Below are 25,628 nucleotides of genomic sequence, written 5' to 3'. Positions count from 1 at the left end.
GCGGCCAGCGGCTATCTGGGTTCAAGTCCCAGCGCCGCCAATAATAAATAAATTATATACAAAATTATTTTACGCAGCTCCATCTACCGTGTCGTCGCTTTCCACGCCAAACAAACAAACACTTAACGACATTCCGTCCATAGCAATAGTGTCACTTCGTATATATATTCGATGTGAAACTAAAAAGCGTGTTCTCTCTAACCTCATCATACCTTTAATTACCTCTTTAGTGCTCGAATAACGTTCGGAAAGACTGAGAGATCTTGAATAGAATTTCAAGCTTTATTTTTTAACGGTTTCATATTGGCAGACCACAATTCATCTACTAGCTACTGGTCAGCTCACTTCGGGAAACGTAAGTCGTAATACCATAAGTCTATAATATTGTTCCATAAATTTGTCACTTTGGCGAATATATTACTGAGAGTTAGAAACCGAGTGACGTCATCACAAGAAGCTAATCTTTCCCTATCGAGGCGCTGTCAAAGGCTACGTGTGACGCGTTAGTCAGGGGACACAAAACGGCAACGAAGCATGTAATGCAGTCTGTATTGTGAATAGCAATCAGTAAAATGTTTGCATGTGAAGAATAGGAAGTGTCACACTTCAGAAAAAAAATATTACACACTTATGGTAATACCTATTTCCATTTTTAGCCTCGCCACTCTTGTTGAGGAAGAATTGTTAGTCTCACCCTTCTTGTTAATACGGGATTGTTAGCCTCACTTGTTATAGAGGAATTGAAGCTGTTATTTTCACTCTTACGGTGTTCTGTGTAATTAACGATGTCGTTAGCGGTGAGCTGGCTCCAAAAGGATTTAGTGAAAAGTTAATTGCTATTCAAAGGTACTCAATAGAAATGTAATTTATACGTCCTTCGATTGGTATTATTTCCCTCTGTATAACTACGCCAAAGCAGCACCGTTGTTGTTAATCGTAGTAGTTTTCGGCCCCAAAAACAAAAGTTACTTTTAAGTCGGGGATTGCTCATCAACGGCACTCGATAAGATCTTTATTGAAACGTCGTTTTCGCACAAAAATCACCCGAATATTCACGAAGATCACATGAATGTCTTATATTTGGACTGTGATTATAAACTCTGTTTGGGACTCTTTGGTATGAAATTTTATGCCGGTTAAATGTTTAATGTCGGACTCTATTCTATGATGAGTACTTCCAACCGCAAATTTTGGGACTGTAATGCAATTGAGTAGTCTAATTTCATACGATTTTTTTAACAGAGTGAATGCTCTATATCGGGCTGTGATTATTTATTATGTTTATTACTTTTGTACAAGGTGAATGTAATATGTCGGAATAAATTCTTAACAAATCAGCGGGATTGTGTGTACGGAAATGTCCGTGACATCTTGTCCATGTACTCCATAAGGTATATTTCGAGACATGGGCTCTCGGACTAACTTGCAACTAGGAACGTTCTTTTCTCTCCCTTTCTCACGTGTCGCCGAAAATATTGTAAAACCAATAGGAATTGCTAACTTTGATAGGAAAATTTTTAATGTTTCTAAAAATGTTATTTAGAATTTTTTTCGGTTTAGCGCCCTATATGTATTTAATAAGTCACGAGGCAGCGCGATTTGAAAGAGCAATAAAAACCTCACGCCCGGCGTTAGTTCTGCCGTTCGGGTTTCGCGCTAAAATTATCGGAAATAGTTACTTTTTAGGTTGTTTTTTAATTAATTATCGTGGCGTAATTTGGTACAACAATGAACCATAAAGCGATTTTAAAAGCGGTAGCAGAAATGATTTACTGCCAACACTGGGGCTACGGTTAATCATTTCTACTGTTATTTCATAAGTAGCTTTCTGTTTCATGGTAGTATCTTGCTCTCTAAAATACGCCACACCGACGAGCGAGATTCCTATAAATTATAGAAATAACTTCAAAGTAACTATGCCCTGTAATTATCTGCGCGAAACTCGAACAGCATAACTCTGATGGTACTTGTACCGTTGATGAAAGTACTTGAACCATCGTCGACGGTCCAAGTACCATCACCGACGGTCCAAGTACCATCACCGACGGTCCAAGTACCATCACCGACGGTCCAAGTACCATCACCGACGGTCCAAGTACCATCACCGACGGTCCAAGTACCATCGCCGACGGTCCAAGTACCATCGCCGACGTTACAAGTACCATCGCCGACGTTACAAGTACCATCGCCGACGTTACAAGTACTATCACCGACGGTCCAAGTACCATAATCGACAATTCACAATTTTTAGATGACTAAAGGTCTTGCTACACCACTGACTGAAAACATAGTATATTAGAAGCTTAAAATAAGGCAGGTCCTTTTAGACATTGATAAAGCAGTCCGTAACTAATGCAAAAGCATAAATGTGTGGGATATAAAACTCAAATTGTACTACCTTGGGTTTTACGCTTTTTTAAACGCATATTTGGTCAACATTAAATAGCCGTACATTTGTTCGCCGTGTGAACCGGACGCTGATTTACCGGCTCTGAGAACAATATTAGGTAGCGAAATTTCCCTCTGTTCACGAAAAAACACTCGCCGTTTTAAAACAAGTTGGAAAGCCAAAATATACCTCTACTCGGAAGAGTTTTTAATGTTCAGTGAAGAGTAACTGTATCCGTGGTTCTGCGGTAGAACGCTCACCTGTCGTGCAAGAGGGCTCAGGTTCGAATCCCAGCCGATTAAAAAAATATACTACACCCAATGACAAATAGAGGGCGCTTTTGGAAAAACCTTTTCCCTGATTCTAAGAAACTGGGTACGCTGTGATTACCCTTTGCACCGAAAATGCGAACGCGTTCACAGGCCTGACAGACAGACAGACCCACAGACAGACACGGTGATTGTAATACCCCTCCAGGGTACAAAGTCCCCTCGGAGAGGTAAAAAAGATAGCTTGTGAACGCAACGTCAAAATGATTGGAATCGACCTTTCTCGGCATCGAAAGAACTAAAAGATAAAAATATTCCCTCCGAACTCGCTAAGCTCGCTCACCGCCACGTAAGCGAATCTTCGCTTAGAGAGAACACGCCCTGCGCAGCGAGATCGAAGCAGCCCAGAGCGAGATACCTCTTGCTGTCATGCAACACGCTCTGTTAGAGGTAGCTGGGGGCGACTCAGGTCTTCAGCGGGTTTGCTCTAAAATCAAGCAACTATTAGCAACTTGAACCCTCACACGTTCGAGAGTAATCACATCATTGGTCCACCTCTGTCTGGTAGAGATGTTGAGCAGCCAAAGCATTGCCATCCACTAATCAAGAAATGAATATCCGCCAGTTCTTTTGAAGGGAACTCCATTGATGCAGTTTTAAAGTGATGAGAAATCGCGGTCCGTCAAGACTTTAAATACTGTTTAAGTTTACTTATTTACGCTGGTTACGTAGATTTTTTTACAAAGTCCTTTTTTACCTATCACATGAACCCAAACCTTAATGATCGCATTTCCCTGCTACTTTGTTTTGCTCGTGTTGCAGCCTACTTCCAGGGGCTAGTAGGCCACACTTTGAAGCTCTTTGGCGCAATTTTACCTCATAGTAGGAAAATGGGAATTAATCAGGCATACTTCTAAACTCACCCCTACAACTCCTTAAAAGTTTTGCATAACCTTTCGAAACTCACTGTAAAAATGTAACCTACGAATATATATATTCTTAACGTTGTGTTAAGAAAGATAATACCAGAGATCCTGGCAGTTATAGAGATGCGAAACTGACAAAAAAATGCAAGCATCAGGCCGCCCTTCGGCTGGAAGGAAGCGCCCTTTTCAAGCCGAGAGACGCAAAAATTGTAAACAACGGTAACCAGGGCCGTAGCCAGGACATCGATAAAGAGCGGGCGAGCCATATTTTAGGAGGGGCGAATTGTCCCAAAAGGGGGCGTCGGAGACTCGGAGTTGAGTTGCAGAAAAGGCTAGTTCGGGCGAAAGAGATTCCAGTACGGGCGGCACCCGTACTGCCCCCCCCCCTGGCTACGGGCCTGACGGTAACAATCCTAGGATCTCTGCGATTACTCCCCACGTACAGGCATCGCTGCGATCGGCAAAAATTAAAAAAAAACTGGTTTGCTTAGGGTATATAGAGTTTCGCATCGCTATAACTGCCAGGATCTCTTATAATACCTTCGTCTTTTCTAATCTTTGAAACTAGAAGGCGCTATGACTAACACTGCACTCCTGTATTTCGGAAAATACCTCTAAATTGCCGTGTTAGAGTTTCCCAACGATTGGTTCCAAATACAATATTGTTAGTTTTTCAAAGGCATAAAATGAAAAGCATGTAAAAAATAACTTAACAAAGAAGCTTTGGGATTGGCAAAGCCTTTTTCCAAATGGTTTAATCATTTTAGCCAGAGAAATCAACGAGATTTCGATCTCCCTCGTAGAAACTTTCTCTAAATACTAGAGCAATATTTAAAACAAAAACTAAATACTTAAATAATTATAATAAGTTAATTATGAAGTAAGAAATTTTCATATTTATTTAAGCACTACGGCAAAAGTCTATCTATGCAAAAAATATTTTGAAAATGTAAACAACAAGAAGAAGCTTAACTGGTATTAAAAAGCCTAATTATTTAGCTGTCCTTGGTACTCTTTCAACCAAAATAACACCTTGAATGATTAAAATGAAACAAACAATAAATATAACCTCTTCAATAGGTCAATTAACTATGAATATTTAATCGCTCAGAAAATTTCAATGCCATCTGCTCGAAAGTATTCATTACTTACTCGATTCGTAAAAGCTTTACCAGCGATAGTTTGAGGCTCGATTTCGAATCCCCATAGTAAATCTCCTAAGCCTACGGTCGTTATCGCAATACTTGAGAAAGGAATTTGGAGAAATTCCGGGGCGAATCCTCCCGCTTCAATCAGGCAAACGGAAACTGACGGGTCTTCGGTCAAACGATTCGCCAATAACGATCCAGCTGACCCCGCTCCAACTGGAAAGAAACGTCCAATAGCGTCCGGAAATCAACAAATCAATGACTTAGCAAATCGGTAGTACGGGATAAAGGCAAAGGGAAGATTGTTTTAAGAAGGCACGCAAATGCTAGGAACAACAAACACAACCCACACAATGGGAGCTCAACGCGTTTTCAGACGCGCATTTTAGTGTGTACATTTCACATTGGCTAGATTCTTTGAGGCCTGCTACCGTCGGAAAGGGAAAACCCATAAAATGCTTTGCTGGTTCCGTTCTTCTTGTCGGTTTGTTGCTCCTAGGGCAAAAAGTAACTTCGTTAACTCGAGCTGAAAGGAAGGATGCTTTCTGTTTCGGAATATCAAGAGCAGGGGATACTGATGAAGGTTAGCGATGTTCATTTATCAAGGGATGGGAGCATTGGATAAGGTTTTCGGAGATCCAAATTCAAGGTATGGGGGGCATTAACGAAGATTTCTGGAGATCAAACCTTAACGAGGTTTTCCATAAATAAAAAAATCAGCTACGCTAATACCCAAGGCACCGCCTAGGGCCCAAGCCATCTAGCAACTTTTAATGCCGTTTAAAACCTGGAAAAGTTACAATGCGTAGGAAAGGGGTGGCGAGCCCTTCATGCCAAGCGAGCCTACAGCTCCCTACACGTACTATAACCGTTAAGCACTGCAGTCCTTTTATGGAAACTGGGAACTTAAGAATTTGGGAGAAAACCCTTTTAACCAGTGGGGAGATAATTCAAAGCAGAAGGAATAGTTCCGGGTTTTCACCCAGTGCCACAAGTTCCGACCGAAACCGGTTCCTCTTACTGCGAGGTGAAAGTGCTAACCACTCCGCCACCCCAGTTTGTTAACACAATTTAAGTTTTCTTACTCTTTTAAAAGTTAGTCGGTGCAGATACTATAAGTTTTGATTTTATTTGTGAAGTAATATCCACCAAAAAAGACTACGCAACACTATTATCGCCCACGTAGCGTTCACCTATCCACTCAGGTTCTGAACATTATATCCGTCTCAGTTTTAAGTACTTAAGATCAGATACCAATTTTGGAAAAAAATAACTTTTCTTTAATAAGCAGCTTATTCGGTACAAGAGCGATGTAGTTGAACAGCGCGTTCAGAGGCGAACTAACCATCTTTGGATTTGGAGGTGTTCGATTTTAAACTTTTGGGCGAAATCATGAGTTGGTACAATCGATATTTGAACAGACTTTATTGGTAAGGCAATGTAGTACTTTGCTAAAGACGCTATATAAGTTTTTCAACACAGCAGATTTATTACTAGAGATAAATCTGCCATATTTTTATCACGACTGCGTCCAGTAAGTCGTCAGATAGAATACTTTGTTCTAAGAAACAATTAGATGAGCTACACAAATGAACCATTTATTTAGTTTTATACCCGTTCTAAAAAAACCGAAAACATTAATGTTTACATTAATTAGTTAATGAACTTGCTAATGATGATACTTTATTGAAATACGATTTTTTTATTGTTGCACGAGATACAGAGTTCAATAACTGTACGCACTTTGTATTTCCTGTACAAACAATGGTATGAATTTGAAATAAAAGACCGATAGCCTTGATTTTAATAATTTGTAATTGTCTCAATATTGTCACAATATTCACTTGTTAAGCTTAAGAACATTAATAATTAAAAAATAATTATTTCAATGCGTATTTAAAGGGTTATTTAGTAATATTTTTCCAATTTCATAACTGTTAAGATTGTATAATTTTGATCAAATCGGAATATAGTTTATTTCATACATAAAATATTGGTCAAATTAAAAAGATTTTGGTTTGAAATATTTGATCAAAGTCGAATTTGGATTGACTCAATTTTTAATTTGGGAAAAATTGTATGCATCAATTACTAATGAGAAGAAGAACATTAAATATAGTCGATGCTTATGAGTGGATTAAGCGGAAAACCCCCTTTTATTTACTTCACTGGATGTAAGTGCATTTTGATAGTCATAGTCCCGAACATATATAAGTTAAAGTATAACCCAAATGAAAATATTTTCACCCAAAACCTTTAGCCCCTTCGACTTTGTAATGAAAATTATTTGTGATTTTAATTTAATTTTCTTCTTTCTGACAAATCTAAATGATTTTGACCCACCTTTCTAGCTCATAAAGCACCCTTTAAAATATTAAGGAAGTCTTGCACTTTACGAATGGTCGAATGGCTAAAATTATTTTGCAGAAAATTTTAAGTGGAATACAATATATACATGTACTTCATTTTATGATAACATATAAAAATCTATCAGTTACAGTCTTGGCAAAAGGAAGATAACATCGGAAAACGGATCCCATCAGAAATCAATGAAGACTACAATAATTTCAAGGATGAAGTTCGTAAACTTTTCCCGAATGAAACCGTTGTGTAATGAAATCGATGCACCTTTGCGTAAATAAATCAACGAACCTTTGCATTATGAGATCTACCTAACTTTGGGTTATGAAATCTATGAACCTTTAGGTAATGAAACATATGAACGCGTAATAAAACCTATAAAACTTTCCGTTATAAAACCTAGTAGCATTTCCAATTTTAACCTTTCAGAAATGAAAAATAAAACGCCTTTCAGTTGTATTAACAATAATGTTTTTTCAAATAACAACCGCAATGCCTTATAACAGCTACAATATACACGTTAGATTTGGTTCACAAGGTAGATGTATTATAGATACAAATAAAAACCGAGATGTAAACTAACGTTTTTTACTTACCAATTACGAAGCTGCAGTTCATTGCAAGTGATCCACAGACACACACAAGGAAATTTATGAGAAGAACATTTAGATCCATTACCGTATTGCTTAACCTTTATTTCCGGATTGGCCTAATTGTTTCGTTATGAGATTTTTGCGAGCGGAGAGCGCGTTAAGCCCGATTGAAAACGGAAATTTTTTCCGTGTGATACTGCAGAAGGGAAATGTATGAATACACTACATGTGCGTGAACGTCAATAACCCCAGACAACGAACACATGTTCATCATCAATGGTTCACTAGAACATTTACCTTAATTTGGTTTTTTCATCCATGCTGGCCAACATTTACTATAGGAAAAACGTGTACGTTTTGCTATTAGATAATTTTCGGTTTTCAAATAAAATATCGAATTTTGGTTCAGCGCATTTGTATTTTAGTAATAAAAAAATTGTCAAACCCGATTAAAAAGTGGGTGACCCCGTACCCTCAAAGTTATCTTTTATTTCAATTTTGATTGTAACAGAACCTTCATCGTAGCTACCACGAAGGATCAGTGCTTTTGTAATAAATGAAATTTAAAATCGTATTTTACTATTGTTGTCTTTTGTTAGATATTTTAGTTGTACTTCTAGGAGACAGACCATTTTCATATACATTTTCAATAAAAATGAACTAATAATTTTATGATAGAGTGCTCTAAACACCCACAAATGAATTATGAAGCTATAAATTTGTTACAGAAAGATGGCCTAGTTATTATGAATTTGCATGGATATGGATATTTGCTCAAAGCATGCCAACACCCCTCTTTGTCTTCGCTACCCCCGAAAGTGTACAATGCTTAGCCATTTTGAAATCCCAAAACACTGAAACCTTGCCCACTGTTCGTTTTCTAGAGACTTTCTTTACATAACTATTCCAAAGTAATTCTAAAGAAATAAATTCGGATTTATCTGCGTTGAGTTATCTCCCCATTGGTAAGAGGGGTTTTCTTCCCAAGCTCTTCAGTTTCCCCTTTCAAATAAACTACTTGAGGTTAACGATAGTAGTTAGTGTACGGAGCTGTTGGCTCGCGTGGCACGAAGTTCTTGACATCACCTTCCTACGCATTGTACTCCGGTCACCTGCATTAATGTCTTTAAAAGTCGCTTGATTACCTAGTCCTAAGGAGGTGCCTTGGGTTTTAGCCTACCTGATTATTATTTATTATTATTATTTATTATTATTAATTTTCAACAAAAATTAAAGAAATAGTGTAATTTTTTATATCGATATTGAAAATAGATTAAAAAATCCTAATAGCGTTAAGGACATTTCTACAAATGTATTTATGGAGTACGGTATTGAAATATCTTAAAGACATACATAATACTTTATTTAATTTGTTTATTAACGTTTATTTGCGGCACTGATCGCGTGCTTGTGGTTGTGGACTACGGTTTTTGTGAGTCCCGGGTGTAAGTGGGTTATGTAGGTGGTTGGCCCCAATTTTCTGTATTGAGATCATTGCCCTATTTTAGGTCCTATGGACATCCGATAGACTTCACACTCGGATCTTGCCTTCGTCCGTAGGACATCCCAAAATCCGGGGTTGACGTCGGTTGGACGTTAAAGGACGTCCAAATGTCCGGTTTGTCTATAGCCGTAGTACGTCCCGGGGACGAGTTTTCGAACATCCAACGGCGATTACGGTGGTCGTCCCCTGGATGTCTTTCTATAAAACCTAGAGATGTCTTTAGGCCTTTAATTTGGTTCAATCATGGCTCAATAGGGATGAAACTAGGACGTTCATTGGATATCGTATTCTGAACAAATAATTTAAAAAGCCAAACTTGATATTAAAATTTTATTCAAAACATTAAAATACCAGAAAATGGAAAAATTCAGCAACAAGTGTACAATTTGATTGTAATAACACGAACTCTGCAAGTATTAGCAGTTAACATATAAATTACAAAACTTATAGTTATTTAATTTTTATAAAACAAAATAAATTTCGAACTAAACTTAAATAACCTTCTTTATACAAATGTAAAAAAAAACAATAAAATTAATTTTTAAATCAGAAGCAAAATAAAACTTAGCCACTTAATACTATTCCTTAAAAAAATTAAGACTAACGGAAGAAAAATGTACTCTAGAAATTACTGTTTCTCGAAGCTTAATTTTAATATCTATCCAAATATTACTTTTGGAATTACAATTTAACTATATAAAATATCACAGTATAAAATAAAGCTTTAGGCGAACCGTTCAGTGAGAGTAATGAATAATAAACTTAAAAAGTTAAATTGAAACATGTACAGGTCCAAAATGAACTTTAAAAACAGCGAACCTTCCCTAACATTCGGATAATTCAACGCAAATCTTACTTTTGCAATTCCAAATCCAATATATAAAATATAACAAAATGAAATAAAGCTTTAGGCGAACCGTTCAGTGAAAGTAATGAATAATAAACTTAAAAAGTTAAATTGAAACATGTACAGGTCCAAAATGAACTTTAAAAACAGCGAACCTTCCTTAACTTTCGGAAAATTCTAAGCTTAGAATAATTTAATAATTGCTATAAATAAGACTCGGTAAAACCTCTTTTAAGACAACGATAAAAAAAGATCACACTTTTTCACATTTTAGAATCTGATTCGAAAGCAACGTTTACATTACTGTTAATTACGGACAAAGGTCATTATATCATTCAATATTTACAGAAAAACCCTCAATATTTTAACTCATTCTTGAAGGAATTAATGCAATTCTAGTATGCCTTACTATCGCGATCAGTGCGCCTTTATGGCTATTTTAGGTTCAAAGTAATCGTAACGCTATTTTCGTTATTCAGTTACTAAGAAGGCTGTATTCAAACAGGGGACCTAGTTACATGACTGTGCTTCGAGCAGTTCGTGATTTTGCGAGCCAATTAAATTTAATCCGAGGCTCAGGGAACAAAGTAGTCACTAAATCGACATGAAGATACAATCCTTACATTCTTTGTTGCGTATCGACCTGCGTCTAGAAACGACTTATATCTGTATGTCTTTAGTACTCCAAGACTAGTGTAAAAGTTAGTTGGGGGGGGGGCAAAATCTTTATATCTCTATTTTTAATTTATTTTATATAAATAATCTTTGCATGGATTAATTATTCACTTGTCAGGTGAGGACAAACTTCCCAAAATTTACCAAATCGGGACTTGGGACCAGATCTCGGTTTAACGCTTTAACTTTCGATTTAATAAGATTGAGTTCTGTCTGATATTTAGATTTGTAAATTAGGTTTGTTTCGTCCCAATTAATTTTGTGGGACGGGTTTTCTATATATGTTATGCTAAGGCTGATTTCTCAAATTGTTCTTTGGCAGTACTTTTTTTTATATTCATTGAGAGGAGTAAATAATCTTATCTGCGTCTGTCCTATGCGCAGCATGTCGCAATCGCAACTGATCTTATAGACCCTACAATGATCTTATTTATTCCGCTTATCTTTAAATGAAGGAAATGACTGCCAATTTTATTTAGAGGTTTGAACGTCATCCTCCATTTAGTTTCTTTCGTTATAATATTACTTATTTTCGGCGATACGCCAGGGTAGTAGGGTAACGTAATTCTGCGTAGGGCCCTAACAACCAAGATAATAATGCACTAATGGCCACTTGTCCCAGAAAGCTAAGTTTTTGGAGAGGAACGTTTGTGAATTCCAGCATCATTATGAACCCTAGAGTTAATACAAATACACATATTTCATCAAAGTAAAGCCACATTTTATTGACCAAATATTTTAAAAGAAATAACAAAATTTATTCGTCGGTGCGAGACGTGTCAGGCCAGGGATCGTGCAAATTCACATCTTTTGCCAATACCCTGCAGCGTTGTCCAAATCGTGACTACACTGTGGTTTCATTAGGTGAATTCCTACCAAGGCTTCACTACGGGATAAAGGGAAATAGTTTACCTAGTAGGGTTGGTAAGTTAGGGTTACGGTAGGGAAGATAAACACATTTTTAACATTGTTCGTAAGTGGCTTTTATTTCTTACACTTCTAAATATAAGTGTGTATAAAGCGAGTCTTTTATTTGGTTCTTATTTTTTTAAGAACTATAGTTTCACGTCCTGCTTGTCAATAGTACCTCACATTAGTGGCAACGGTTAAAGTTTAACAGTTGGCTTAAGGTCAAACGACTTTTTTGGGGATTTTTAAGGGGGTTTGAAATAATTTTTAATGTTCTTGTTGTATTTTTTGATTCTTTACGGATAACCGTTTGAACCCAGGTAACAAAATTTTTTAGTTACCTCCCTTATCACCAAAGAGATCCCAATGCCATTGCTAACCTACAAACTTCACTGTCATATTCTAGTTCTCCTGTTAGGTGACAATTAACTGGGTCCCTGGATTCGGAACTTTTGGTACTTTAAGGCGATCATATTGAACTAATTATGGATTAACTGGAAATGGCTGCTACTTTGTCAATGTTGGCTATCACGATGGCCAAACTAATTTACAGGAACGGGCTGCTTAACCTACGAAGTGAAAGAAATCGCGACACCAGATTTTGAGTTTAGCGGTTTAGTAGAGGATTATCACTAACTTGTAAATTGGAACGTTTTAAGGAGATGTAGGTAAGATTTTTGCCCGACAATATTACCCAACGGTCACAGAGCCAACGGGCAAGCCCAGTTCATTCATCCGCTTTTGCGTTTACTATCGTAAGATAAATAGTGTTACGTCCGTGACCCATTTCCCAGCCCTAAAATGGAATGATTTAATAATAATAATAAGGCTTTATTTGGGATATTCAGCTCAGTAACGATTACTGATTTCCAGCTGAGTCCATGATACAAAACATTTACAAAATTGGATTAAAATGTTAGAACAAAATCTTTCATATTTGACTTAAAAATTGAGAGTGTAGGGTTGCAAGATAAGAATTTGGAAGGAAGAGCATTCCACCATGAAATTCCCCTGTATCTGGGACTGACTTTGCGAAGTTTATGAGGAAGGTTTTCAAGGTAAAACGTAGTCCCACTATTGGTGGTGTTATAATTGTGCACAGAAGAAGTTTGCGTGAAACGTTGTGTCATATTCTGGTACTTTATGATAGTAAATTTTATATATGAATATTAGAAGGTGAAAGATATAGAGTTGTTTATTTGTAATCCACTGAAATGTCAAACGAGCCTCAGTGGCCGAAGAGTGATGTTTAGCGCCAATGATTGTTTTCACAGCCATATTTTGCAAAATCTGAAGCGGCTTCAAACGGCTTTCGGAGGCAGCATGATAAAATACGTCACCGTAATCAAACAAAGGCTGCACTAGGGCTTTATAAAGAGTATTCAAGTGCTTGACATCGAGTGCAGGCTTAAGTGAGCGAATACACCACAGTCGCTGGTTCAGTATCATAATCATAATCAGCTAGGCTAATACCCAAGGCACCACCTCAGGCCTAAGTCGTCAAGTGACTTTTCAAGCCATTAATTCAGGTGGCCGGGTTACAATGCGTAGGAGGGTGGTGGCAAGCCCTGAATGCCACGCGTTCGAGCCAACGGGGCAAATGTTAGTTCTTCGTCAATGTGCACACCAAGGTACTTAACCGAGGTAACTCGAGATACACCGCTTATAGGCAGCTCCTTTACATGTTGAAACACTCAGTTTATAAGCTATTCCGAAAACCATAAATGTTGATTTGCTTTTTTGGAGGGGCAAGTGTAGTTCTTCATACCCCCGTTCGATGTTCTGAACGTCCGCATACAATAACTTAATTAAGGTTACAGGAGATAGCGATTTACAAACTGAAGCAGCGTCATCAGCGAAAAGATGGGCCGTACTATATTTAAGCGATTTGGCAATCTCGTTGACATCCAATGTGTGAATAACTTGGCTCGGAAGAGACGCCTTCTAAGGCTTCTATCATGACAAATTGGGTACGTCCGGTCGGTCAGATACGACTCAAACCAAGCGAGAGTGTCACGAGCAAAGCCAATTTTCTCAAGATTGATGCAAAATCTTGTGATCAACGGAATCGAACGCTTTCGCAACATCTAGGAGCACAACCCCAACATAATATACCTGAGAAAGAGCATCAACTAGTTCCTCAAGTAGATTCAAAATACACGTTACGGTGTTATGTCGAGGACCGAACCCAGATTGAATGGCATATAAAATGTTTGATTCGTTAAATATTTGGGCATTTGTCCTTCAGTGACCGATTATAAAACGGCAATTTGACGGTACACCTGAAGATCATATTTGCTTCTATATACCGGAGAGATGCGCGCGATCTTCCAATCAGATGGAAAGTGCCCATTGGCGAAGCTCAAATTTATTAACTTAGTTAATGGCTCCACCAAAATATTTGCGGATCCTTTCAAAATTTTCGATGTTATACCATCGGGACCTGTTGCCTTATTTGCAGATAAGAACTTTAATTGAGTAAAAACCTCTGGAAGCGAAACAAAAGGCTCAACTGTGGCAGTTGTAGGAGGTAGAAATCGAAGTACACTAGGCCAGAGTCTTGTACTAACAAAGTTGTTATTAAGTTCACAGGCTATTTCGTATGGATCGTCTATAATTTCTTGACCAACAGCCAACCGAGTAATTGGTTTTTTCAGACATTTAGTATGACGCTTAAATGTTTTCCATAGCAAACGAGAGTTCCCAGCACACTGTAGATTTCAGATCGAATATGTGAGGCTTTAGACCACTTAAGTTGATTGTTTACTAAATTACGGAAATATTTGTATTGTTCATTGTGGAATTTGGCATTGTTCTAGATCTGTGATGATCGCGATAATAAGTTAGTTTACGAAGAGTGGTTGTGAACCACGGAGGCGTGTTTAATGTACAACGACGTGAAATATACGGGGCGTGCACATTAAGAAGAGCTATTAGGTTCTCACGTACGAATGACCATAGTTCGTCCACTGAAGAAGTAGTAGGAAGAGTATTGAGTATTTGGTTAAGACTTGAAGTGAAGGCTTCAGGAACAAACTTGCGAAAGGAGCGGGTTATAAGAATTTTCGTGTCACGAGGAGGTTTTAGGGCTTTGCGGACACAAAGAATTAAGCCATGATCCGACAGGAATTTATATTTAAGGTTTAGCGATTAAAAAATTCATTTCACGAGACGAGGAGTAGATCGTGGCTGTCCAAGTCGCTCAACCAAAACAGTCACCAGTTCAGAGTGAACAAAACCAGGGTCCGAGAGAAGTCCACGAACGTTAGAGGCATCATTATCTGGTGAGGATTCGGGAAGATTGCGTAGAATAGCGTTAAATAGGTGTTTCCATAATAATAACCAAAACATTTTAAGTATAAAATGTTTTCTCCGCGTCACGAGCTTAAGCTTTATTGGCACGCGCGTTTCGCACGTGGACTAAAAAATCTCAAAAGCTTTATCGACTTCTGAGAGTGTGCTCTCTATCTTCAATAACTTTAGCTAGTGACGTGAGAAAAACATTTACACGTGACCTCCCGTATTTTATAGAAACACCTATTGGCGACTGAATGTCGTGGCTCTCTTTAAGCGACTCCTCAATCCGAGAATCCAAATCGGAAGGACCAAACGGATGAGTTGAGTAACCATTTTCAAGTATCTTTAGGTTAGCGGTAAGAGACGCAATTGATTCATGCGTTTTCCTCATCGACGACTGGATGGTTGAGCAGTTGGAGTGTATTAATGAGTATTCATTATGTTACTTAAATTTTATTTCTTAGAACTCTTTTTGGATATCCAAAATTTCTTGGCCTTGATTAACAGCATCTCCAGAGAGGGTATCGATGAGGTCTTGGTGTTCGTTTAATTTCGAAGAATCACTCTCACGTTGAGAAAGTAGGCAATCAACCTTCGTTTCAAGCGTTATAAAGTGAGTTTCCAAATATTCACATCGAGTGCAATTCTTACAGCTGTCTACGTTCTTGTCTAGAGATGGAGCCGTGATTAAGGTATTTACCTCGGACGGAGAACGACGAGGAAGATTATCGTTAAATCTTTCAGTGGCCGTTTCCTCAGTTATTATTTCAAGATCGTTGGGTGGAGTACAATAATCTGATACGATGGATTCCGTGTTATTGATCTTTAAGCCTCTTTTCGATTGACGATGCGAGTGAAGGTAAGATACAATGTTCTGCAACATATCACAAGAATTGGAAGTAAAATAGCTGTGTTATGGCAGCCGCAATTGATTTCTGGTCTTGATTTACGTTCTGGGTGTTGGCAGATATTTATGGCGGATGTCAGTTGAGCTTAGACCTGTTTTACGACTCATTTAGGTAGCTACTAGTTTTTAATGATGCTTTCGGGGATGCCAAATCGCCAAGCACCCTCCAGCTTTTTAAGCCGGAGTTGGTTCTTGATCGCGCACGCCATTAGACTGAAGTGCTTTTTTGTCCAGTCATAGAGAGGGGAAGACCTATTTGGCCGCATAAGAATATGTTTTATCATATTTAGAGGATGCTGGGCTTGCGATCGGTTTTATAAAGACTATATTTAAAATATACCTATTCATGAAAATCTAACCTTTAGGATTGAAGAAGTCCCGTACGGTCCTGGTTCCTAAGAAGGGTGATTTTCTGCAAGCTTCTAATTGGTGTCCTATAAAAATATCGTCAATTTTTGGTGAGGGTCTTTCACAACATTTTAGCTAAGCGCTTGTCAGTTTCGCTTGATCTGAATGAAAATTTACAGGCATTTCTTCCAGTTGACGGTTCGATGGCTATCACCTTAGTGCTGTATCAGATCTTTTCATATAGTAAGAAGAAATAGAAGCCTCTATCAATTGTATCAGTCGATCTTGCAAAGGCATTTGATTATATATCCCATTTCTCGATTAGAAGGAGTTTGATTAGGTTGGGAGTGGAAGATAATTTTATCTCATATATAATGAATACTTTCAATAATGCTACTACCTCGATCTTTTGTGGATCAATTTTGACAGATACAGTTTATGTCAAAAGAGGTGTTAAACAGTATGACCCTGTCTCCGCTCTCTTGTTTAATGCGGTTATGGATGAGTTGCTGGATTTGATCCCAAATTATTTGAGTTTACTGTGTTACTGCTATTGCCTATGCCGATGATGCAATTTTTTTGAGTACCACTGAGAATGGGATGAAACGGATACTTGAAGGTTCAATCGCAAACCCTGGAAGAGAAGTTGAGATCATTGAACCCCCATCAAAAGCTGGTTATTCTCCGTATGTTTTTGCTGCCAAAATTTGTCCACATTCTGACAATTAGGGCGGTTCGCTATGGGCACATTGAAGTCCTTAGTAGAAGGAAAGTAAGGTCAGGTTCGGGATCGGGGTCCGGGATTTAAGGGGTGAAATGGGGGTAAAATCATCGAAAAGTCAATGTATTTAGGGTATTTCTCGCGACGATTTGTTTTCTCATATATCAACATATTATGTCCAGGCCGACTTGTTCATTTATCTACGCTTATCTCGAAAGATATTTGAACGTATATCTTATCAAGTTTTATCGTACGGAATAAGTTAAAATGATGTAAAAATTGATAACCTAGGCGACGCGTGCGCAGATTACCCCGGGGGACGCGGTTATTTTGAATTTAAGAGTGTTTTGACGTCATGGAATATTCGTTGTTAAAGTAGAATGGAAATATTTTTAAACATCATTTTAATATCATTGTAGTACGCTTGACACTTGAACCAATCTCACGAGTATTTCTTAAAACGAATATCTCGATCGCGTTTTATCGTACGAAATAAGTGGAAATTATGTAAGTTGTATGATTAATAACCTAGGCAGGAAGATTACCCGGGAGGCGCGGATTGCCCGGGCGCGCGGTTAATTTGAATTTAAAACAAGGATTCGCTCTCCGAAATAATTCATGTACCCAAAATTGGACCGCAAGTTTTTTTTCTTTTAGGGGAATCTCTATGGGAGTTTAATATTACAATAAAGCTAATAGGTCCAGTTTGGGGTACATAGGGCCGAAATGGGGTACATAGGGCCGAAAATGGTGACTTTGGTCGTTTTAAGGGTACTTTTGGTCCATTTTGGTCCATTTTTGGGTACATCAGAAAAGCAGTTGGAAAAACGAAGAGCCTTATTTTTTTCCCACCCATCTCCAAACTCCAAATAATTTATTTATCCCTTCCGTAGGTATAAAATAAGATAAAAACCACTTACCTATATTTTAATTACGGTAAATTAAAAATACTTAATTAGTGTACTAAGTTACGTTTAAAAGAACCTTTTGTAACAATTCCAATATGTAAATATAGGTATAAGGATTGAAAAAATACTTAAAGTGGTTTTACTGATAAACTCTAAAGGAATTTAACTTTAAAGGGTATCTTAGATTATTGTTTTTAATTTTATTCAAGTTGAAAACGTATTAAGAGTCCTTCAAAGTACTATAAAATGATTTTATTTACGAACTTAATTCATATTTTCTTCAAACTTTCAATTCGCTTTTATTACTATTTAAATACGGTAAAATATAATTCTTATACACAAATATAGTCAGAAAGATACTATAAAACACTAAAATTAAAATTAAATTAAATTTGTGTGGATAAGATTTGTAAATATAATTTTGAAACTAATAACTTTCACGCTTTATTTAAGTCAAGCCAATAAAAACAATTACCTATATTTTAAATACGGTAAAATATAAATACATTTCCGATATGTAAATAGGTAGAATAACACTATGAAAAGTTCCTTTTTCTTCTTTTAATACGACAACACACAACTCTGATACGCAAATATATAAAGAAAATATAAAAAAAAATTTACTCTACGTTCGATACGTTAAAATACATTTCCGATACACAAATATAGATAAAGAAATACTATAAAATGTAAAAAGGTAGAAAAATACTACACATTAACCATTATGAATTTAAGCTTACAACATCCTTCACGTATAGAGCATAACATATATGTTCAGAGTTAACTTGTTTCCTCGTTATCTTTATCGCATGTGTTTTAAATAGCGTATGGAATAAGTTAAGAATGTACTGAAATGGTGTATGTTTAAACCTTGTAGAATAAAGAGTAAAACATATGTTCAGAGTCGGCTTGATTACTAAAGCGAATAACACAGAGACGTTTCCGGTGTAGTCACGTAGGAAGAAAAATACTACAACACTCTCTATACTCTACATTCAACACGTTAAAATATACTTCCGAAATGCCAATATAGGTAGTAAAATACTACAAAATCTCTATACTTTACCTTCAATACGTTAAATTACATTCCAATATGTAAATATAGGAGGAAAAATACTACCAAAGCCTCTTTTCTTGGCGTTCAATATGTTAAAATAGATTTCTGAAATGCAAATGTAGGTAGTAAATACTACAAAAGCCTCTTTTCTTGGCGTTCAATATGTTAAAATAGATTTCTGAAATGCAAATATAGGTAGTAAATACTACAAAAGCCTCTTTTCTTGGCGTTCAATATGTTAAAATAGATTTCTGAAATGCAAATATAGGTAGTAATTACTACAAAAGCCTCTTACTCTACGTTCAATACGTTAAATTAATGATATGCCTCCGATCGAATCGTTCATTTTTCCTATTTAAATATACGCATTTAAATTAGAATTGCTTCTAGTGTTCGGCAGTCGATTAATTTTTATCCACAAATTTTCCGATTTATTTAAAAAACGTTGGTAAAAAGAATATCATTTTAACTTATTTAATTGTGTTTTTTACCCAACCAAGCATTTATTTGAATAAAAGTGGTATTTATTTAAATAACCAATAGTTAAATAAAAATTGTTAAATGTTTAAATAATCGAAAGTGAACAAGCCTATTTTTTTAAATAAAACAAACAGACTTTAGAGTTGATAAGATTTGTAAATATCATTTGTAACTAATAATTTTCACGCTTTATTTAAGTCAAGCAATTACATTTTTAAAAATGAAGGAAGTTAAACAATATAAAAATTTGTAAATATTGTAAATATTTTTAGGTACTAAAGAAATTAAGAAATGTTTTAATTAAAATATCTTTCATTTTCTACTACATTTTTAAAAATGAAAGAAGTTTAACAATATAATTATTCTAATATAATTTCAAAATCAGGTATTATTTAAAGTACAAATGCATAATTTAGTGAAGCAATTCTTATTTAAATACTTTTATTTAGATAATTTGTGTATCTGAAATGTATTAATTGAAAAATAAGTGGGTTTTACTATTTATCATGGTTTTTTTTATATATATATATATATATTGGAATTGTTACAAAAGGTTCTTTTAAACGTAACTTAGTACATTAATTTATTTTGGAAGTTCAAAACGTATTAAGAGCCCTTCAGAGTACTATAAAAGGATTTCATTTACAAACTAAATTAATATTTTCTTCAAACTTTCAATTCGTTATAATTTGAATTTAAATGAAAACATCATGGATTATAGGTGCGTAATCTACTATTAGACCGAACTAATTAAAAAAAAATACTTAAAGTAAGTGGTTTTACTGATAAACTCTAAAGGAATTTTGGAATTTTCTAGAATAGCAAAGTAAAACTAAAACGTAAACCAAGTTTAAAACGAAACTAATAACTGGGAGAAAGGTTGAAGTAAGTAATTTTTTTTGATTTTTCGTTTTTTAATTTTTGAGTTCCCTATATTATTATAAACTAAATTAAATATAATTTTTGAAAATTTGTGATAAAAGATCTGCTCCTTCGTGTTTTACATATATTTAAAAACTCGAGATTTTAATGAATTGTTTTCAAAGCATGAAAAATATAGCAGATCCTTTGATTTTAATGGTAGTTAGTAGTTACTTAAAAAAAAAGTCGCTAGCTGACTTGGAACTGGTGTAGTTAAATTTTAAAAATGTGTATTTTAAATTTTGTTTGTAAAAGTTTTTTTTTTAAAAAGTTTAGTATTATAGTTTAAATTTATTAAATAAAATAAAATATAAATTATACATTTGGTTTAGTATTTTACTATTGCAAGTAAAATTAATAGTAAATTCAATTACTTTTTTAGTTTTTTTTGACAAATATGCAAACTATTTAGTTATTTCAAAATTAAATACGTCGAATTATTTGGTATTCGAAATACTATTGGTTAGTTTTTATATCTTTAATTTTATTTTTCAGAACAATTTCTCTTTGTCTAGCTTCTTCTAACTTTAATTTAGATGGCCTTAAAGCCAAGTATTTAACAAATTTTGTAACCAAGTAGATGGAGCTTTAAACAATTTTTCAGTCATGTAGTTAAGGAAATGTTCAAATATACGTGTATTTGGTCATTTTGATGGTCAAATAGCTCAGTATGGAACTGCGAGATGATAGTCAGACATTGAGACGCGGGTGGCGCCCGTGCCCCAGCGTCCGCGCCAGCCCCGTCGGTGCCCCATTTCACATTTCAGACGTCGACGGAGGCTTTTACAAACAAAATTTAAAATACACATTTTTAAAATTTAACTACACCAGCTCCAAGTCAGCTAGCGACTTTTTTTTAAGTAACTACTAACTACAATTAAAATCAAAGGATCTGCTATATTTTTCATGCTTTGAAAACAATTCATTAAAATCTCGAGTTTTTAAATATATGTAAAACACGAAGGAGCAGATCTTTTATCACAAATTTTCAAAAATTATATTTAATTTAGTTTATAATAATATAGGGAACTCAAAAATTAAAAAACGAAAAATCTAAAAAATTACTTACTTCAACCTTTCTCCCAGTTATTAGTTTCGTTTTAAACTTGGTTTACGTTTTAGTTTTACTTTGCTATTCTAGAAAATTCCAAAATTCCTTTAGAGTTTATCAGTAAAACCACTTACTTTAAGTATTTTTTTTAATTAGTTCGGTCTAATAGTAGATTACGCAACTATAATCCATGATGTTTTCATTTAAATTCAAATTATAACGAATTGAAAGTTTGAAGAAAATATTAATTTAGTTTGTAAATGAAATCCTTTTATAGTACTCTGAAGGGCTCTTAATACGTTTTGAACTTCCAAAATAAATTAATGTACTAAGTTACGTTTAAAAGAACCTTTTGTAACAATTCCAATATATATATATATATATAAAAAACCATGATAAATAGTAAAACCCACTTATTTTTCAATTAATACATTTCAGATACACAAATTAATTAAATAAAAGTATTTAAATAAGAATTGCTTCACTAAATTATGCATTTGTACTTTAAATAATACCTGATTTTGAAATTATATTAGAATAATTATATTGTTAAACTTCTTTCATTTTTAAAAATGTAGTAGAAAATGAAAGATATTTTAATTAAAACATTTCTTAATTTCTTTATTACCTAAAAATATTTACAATATTTAAAAAATTTTATATTGTTTAACTTCTTTCATTTTTAAAAATGTAATTGCTTGACTTAAATAAAGCGTGAAAATTATTAGTTTCAAATGATATTTACAAATCTTATCAACTCTAAAGTCTGTTTGTTTTATTTAAAAAATAGGCTTGTTCACTTTCGATTATTTAAACATTTAACAATTTTTATTTAACTATTGGTTATTTAAATAAATACCACTTTTATTCAAATAAATGCTTGGTTGGGTAAAAAACACAATTAAATAAGTTAAAATGATATTCTTTTTACCAACGTTTTTTAAATAAATCGGAAAATTTGTGGATAAAAATTAATCGACTGCCGAACACTAGAAGCAATTCTAATTTAAATGCGTATATTTAAATAGGAAAAAATGAACGATTCGATCGGAGGTATATCATTAATTTAACGTATTGAACGTAGAGTTAGAGGCTTTTGTAGTAATTACTACCTATATTTGCATTTCAGAAATCTATTTTAACATATTGAACGCCAAGAAAAGAGGCTTTTGTAGTATTTACTACCTATATTTGCATTTCAGAAATCTATTTTAACACATTGAACGCCAAGAAAAGAGGCTTTTGTAGTATTTACTACCTATATTTACATATTGGAATGTAATTTAACGTATTGAAGGTAGAGTATAGAGATTTTGTAGTATTTACTACCTACATTTGCATTTCGGAAGTATATTTTAACGTGTTGAATGTAGAGTATAGAGAGTGTTGTAGTATTTTTCTTCCTACGTGACTACACCGGAAACGTCTCTGTGTTATTCGCTTTAGTAATCAAGCCGACTCTGAACATATGTTTTACTCTTTATTCTACGAGGTTTAAACATACACCATTTCAGTACATTCTTAACTTATTCCATACGCTATTTAAAACACATGCGATAAAGATAACGAGGAAACAAGTTAACTCGTTAACTCTGAACATATATGTTATGCTCTATACGTGAAGGATGTTGTAAGCTTAAATTCATAATGGTTAATGTGTAGTATTTTTCTACCTTTTTACATTTTATAGTATTTCTTTATCTATATTTGTGTATCGGAAATGTATTTTAACGTATCGAACGTAGAGTAAATTTTTTTTATATTTTCTTTATATATTTGCGTATCACAGTTGTGTGTTGTCGTATTAAAAGAAGAAAAAGGAACTTTTCATAGTGTTATTCTACCTATTTACATATCGGAAATGTATTTATATTTTACCGTATTTAAAATATAGGTAATTGTTTTTATTGGCTTGACTTAAATAAAGCGTGAAAGTTATTAGTTTCAAAATGATATTTACAAATCTTATCCACACAAATTTAATTTAATTTTAATTTAAGTGTTTTATAGTATCTTTCTGACTATATGTGTATAAGACTTATATTTTACCGTATTTAAATAGTAATAAAAGCGAATTGAAAGTTTGAAGAAAATATGAATTAAGTTCGTAAATAAAATCATTTTATAGTACTTTGAAGGACTCTTAATACGTTTTCAACTTGAATAAAATTAAAAACAATAATCTAAGATACCCTTTAAAGTTAAATTCCTTTAGAGTTTATCAGTAAAACCACTTTAAGTATTTTTTCAATCCTTATACCTATATTTACATATTGGAATTGTTACAAAAGGTTCTTTTAAACGTAACTTAGTACACTAATTAAGTATTTTTAATTTACCGTAATTAAAATATAGGTAAGTGGTTTTTATCTTATTTTATACCTACGGAAGCGATAAATAAATTATAGCAATAATTTTCTTCCCGAGCTCTTCACCGCTCCTTCTGCGTTAAGTTTGCAAGTTCTCTCCCCACTGGTTTAAGGGGTGTTTCCCCGGGTTCTTCGGTTTCCCCTTCCATAAAAACTTGTCGAGGTTAACGGTAATAGTTAGCGTAGGAGCTGTTGGCTCACGTGGCATGAAGGGCTTTCCACCACCCTCCAACGCATTGTAAACCGGCCGCCTTGGGTGTTAGCCTAGCTTATTATTATTATTAACACTGCATCTAATATTGTTCGTAAGTGGCTTTTATTTCTTACACTTCTAAATAGAAGTATGTATAAAGCGAGTCTCTTATTTGGTTCTTATTTTTTTAAGAACTTAAGTTTAACGTCCTGCTTGTGAAGAGTACGTCACATTAGTGGCAACGGTTAAAGTTTAACAGTTGGTGTGATTGTAGGCTTTGGTTAGTTACCTCCCTTATCACCAAAGAGATCAAAATGCCCTTGCTAACCTACAAATTTCACTGTCATATTCTAGTTCTCCTGTTAGGTGACAATTAATTGGGTCCCTGGATTGGGGACTTTTGGTACTTTAAGGCGATACACCGCTACGGAGGCAGCTAATTAAACTTATATCTAAACGGGTGCACTCTAAAAAAAGCATTCAATTTCCTTTCAAAATTGAATAACACTATTCAATTTTGAATGCCGCTTCAAATAGGCATTCAAATTTAACCGCTACCATTCAATTTTAAAAAAGCTTTCAAATTGACGTTCTAAACCTACTAATTCCTGTCAATTTTGAATAAACAGTCACCTTGGCGTTCAAATTTAATAAAAATCTTTCAAGTTCGGTTCACCAGTCATCTTGGCGTTCAATTTTGACTACATTGTCATGTTCTACATCCATTCAATTTAACAGCTGTTTAACCAAAGATCGTTGGTCACATTATCTCGTGAAGTACGGCCAATATAAAACCTCAAGGTTGACCACAATTCGAGTGAGCTCTCGGCTGTTGTGTTGTCTGCTATAAAAAGGTGACGACGCTTATGCGAGCTTACAATGTAATAGTGTATCCAAGCGCGTAACATGCGGATCTCGTTGCGGCTTTGTGAGCAGCCGAATTTTAGCAGACGACGGTTTGCTCAACCATAACGAACTCCCATAAGCCTCTGCGTGCCAAAATCTTCCGCGATGCTTTTGACGTCTAAGTATCCAAATGGCAAGGTTTTAACAAATGTTCACTGTATACGTCTTACTTGCGATCGCATCGGGCGGGTTTCGAATCCGAGGCCTCCTGCATGACAGGCGGGCGTTCAACCAAAGAACCATCGATACTTATTTCACTTTGTTTAAAATTAGAAATTCAGTTTCATCAAAAGCGTATATCAATAGTGTTTTATTTTTCGCTTCTTATGTGAATATAACGAGATTTTTGGTTCGATTTAAATTATTGCGCAGAAGAAATTGACTGGTGTATTAATAAATAAATAATCCGTCGATCGCGAATAGAACACACGACGTTCTGCACTCCGAGCGAGTGCTTTACCGTTGATCCACCGACCAGGCCCGTACACAGCCGCCAAAACTCGGGGGCGCTCAAATTCTTTTGGGGGGTGCCAATGCCTTTAGTCATTTTTATCTCCCCACCTATGAAATTAGTAAATTGGGGATGCTCAAGTACTCATTTGGGGGCGCTGAGCATCCCCTGGCGCCCCCCCCCCCATGTACGGGCCTGCCACCGACTCTAATTAAAAGTGAAGCTTTAACGTTTCACTGCCATACTTTATGCTTTTTAATTATGGTAGTGACAATTGTTTCTTTAATAGTTTTGTTATACATTATTTATATTTATATAATTAATAATAAAATTTGAACTGAGCTGTTTTTAAAGAAATTTCAGTGCAATTTTTTATTTTAATTAGCAATATATAAACG

The 25,628-nt window shown here is 35.1% G+C and overlaps 1 protein-coding gene across 1 annotated transcript in view; it reads right to left on the bottom strand.

The window, feature by feature from the left end:
* The window catches only part of LOC149945886 (glucose dehydrogenase [FAD, quinone]-like), a 36,628-nt gene extending 22,196 nt beyond the window's left edge, over positions 1-14,432 (bottom strand). The window contains exons 1-3 of the mRNA XM_090170630.1: positions 14,397-14,432; positions 14,056-14,332; positions 4,737-4,948 (exon numbers count right to left, since the gene is read on the bottom strand). Coding sequence (XP_090026756.1) covers positions 4,737-4,948; positions 14,056-14,332; positions 14,397-14,432 — 525 coding nt within the window. The remainder of the gene's footprint in view (positions 1-4,736; positions 4,949-14,055; positions 14,333-14,396) is intronic.
* Positions 14,433-25,628: the final 11,196 nt, after the last annotated feature.

This window comes from Leiobunum rupestre, chromosome 4 (assembly GCF_980474605.1).
Source record: "Leiobunum rupestre chromosome 4, qqLeiRupe1.1.hap1, whole genome shotgun sequence".
Taxonomy (NCBI): Eukaryota; Metazoa; Arthropoda; class Arachnida; order Opiliones; family Sclerosomatidae; genus Leiobunum; species Leiobunum rupestre.
This window is presented reverse-complemented; position numbering and strand designations above follow the sequence as displayed.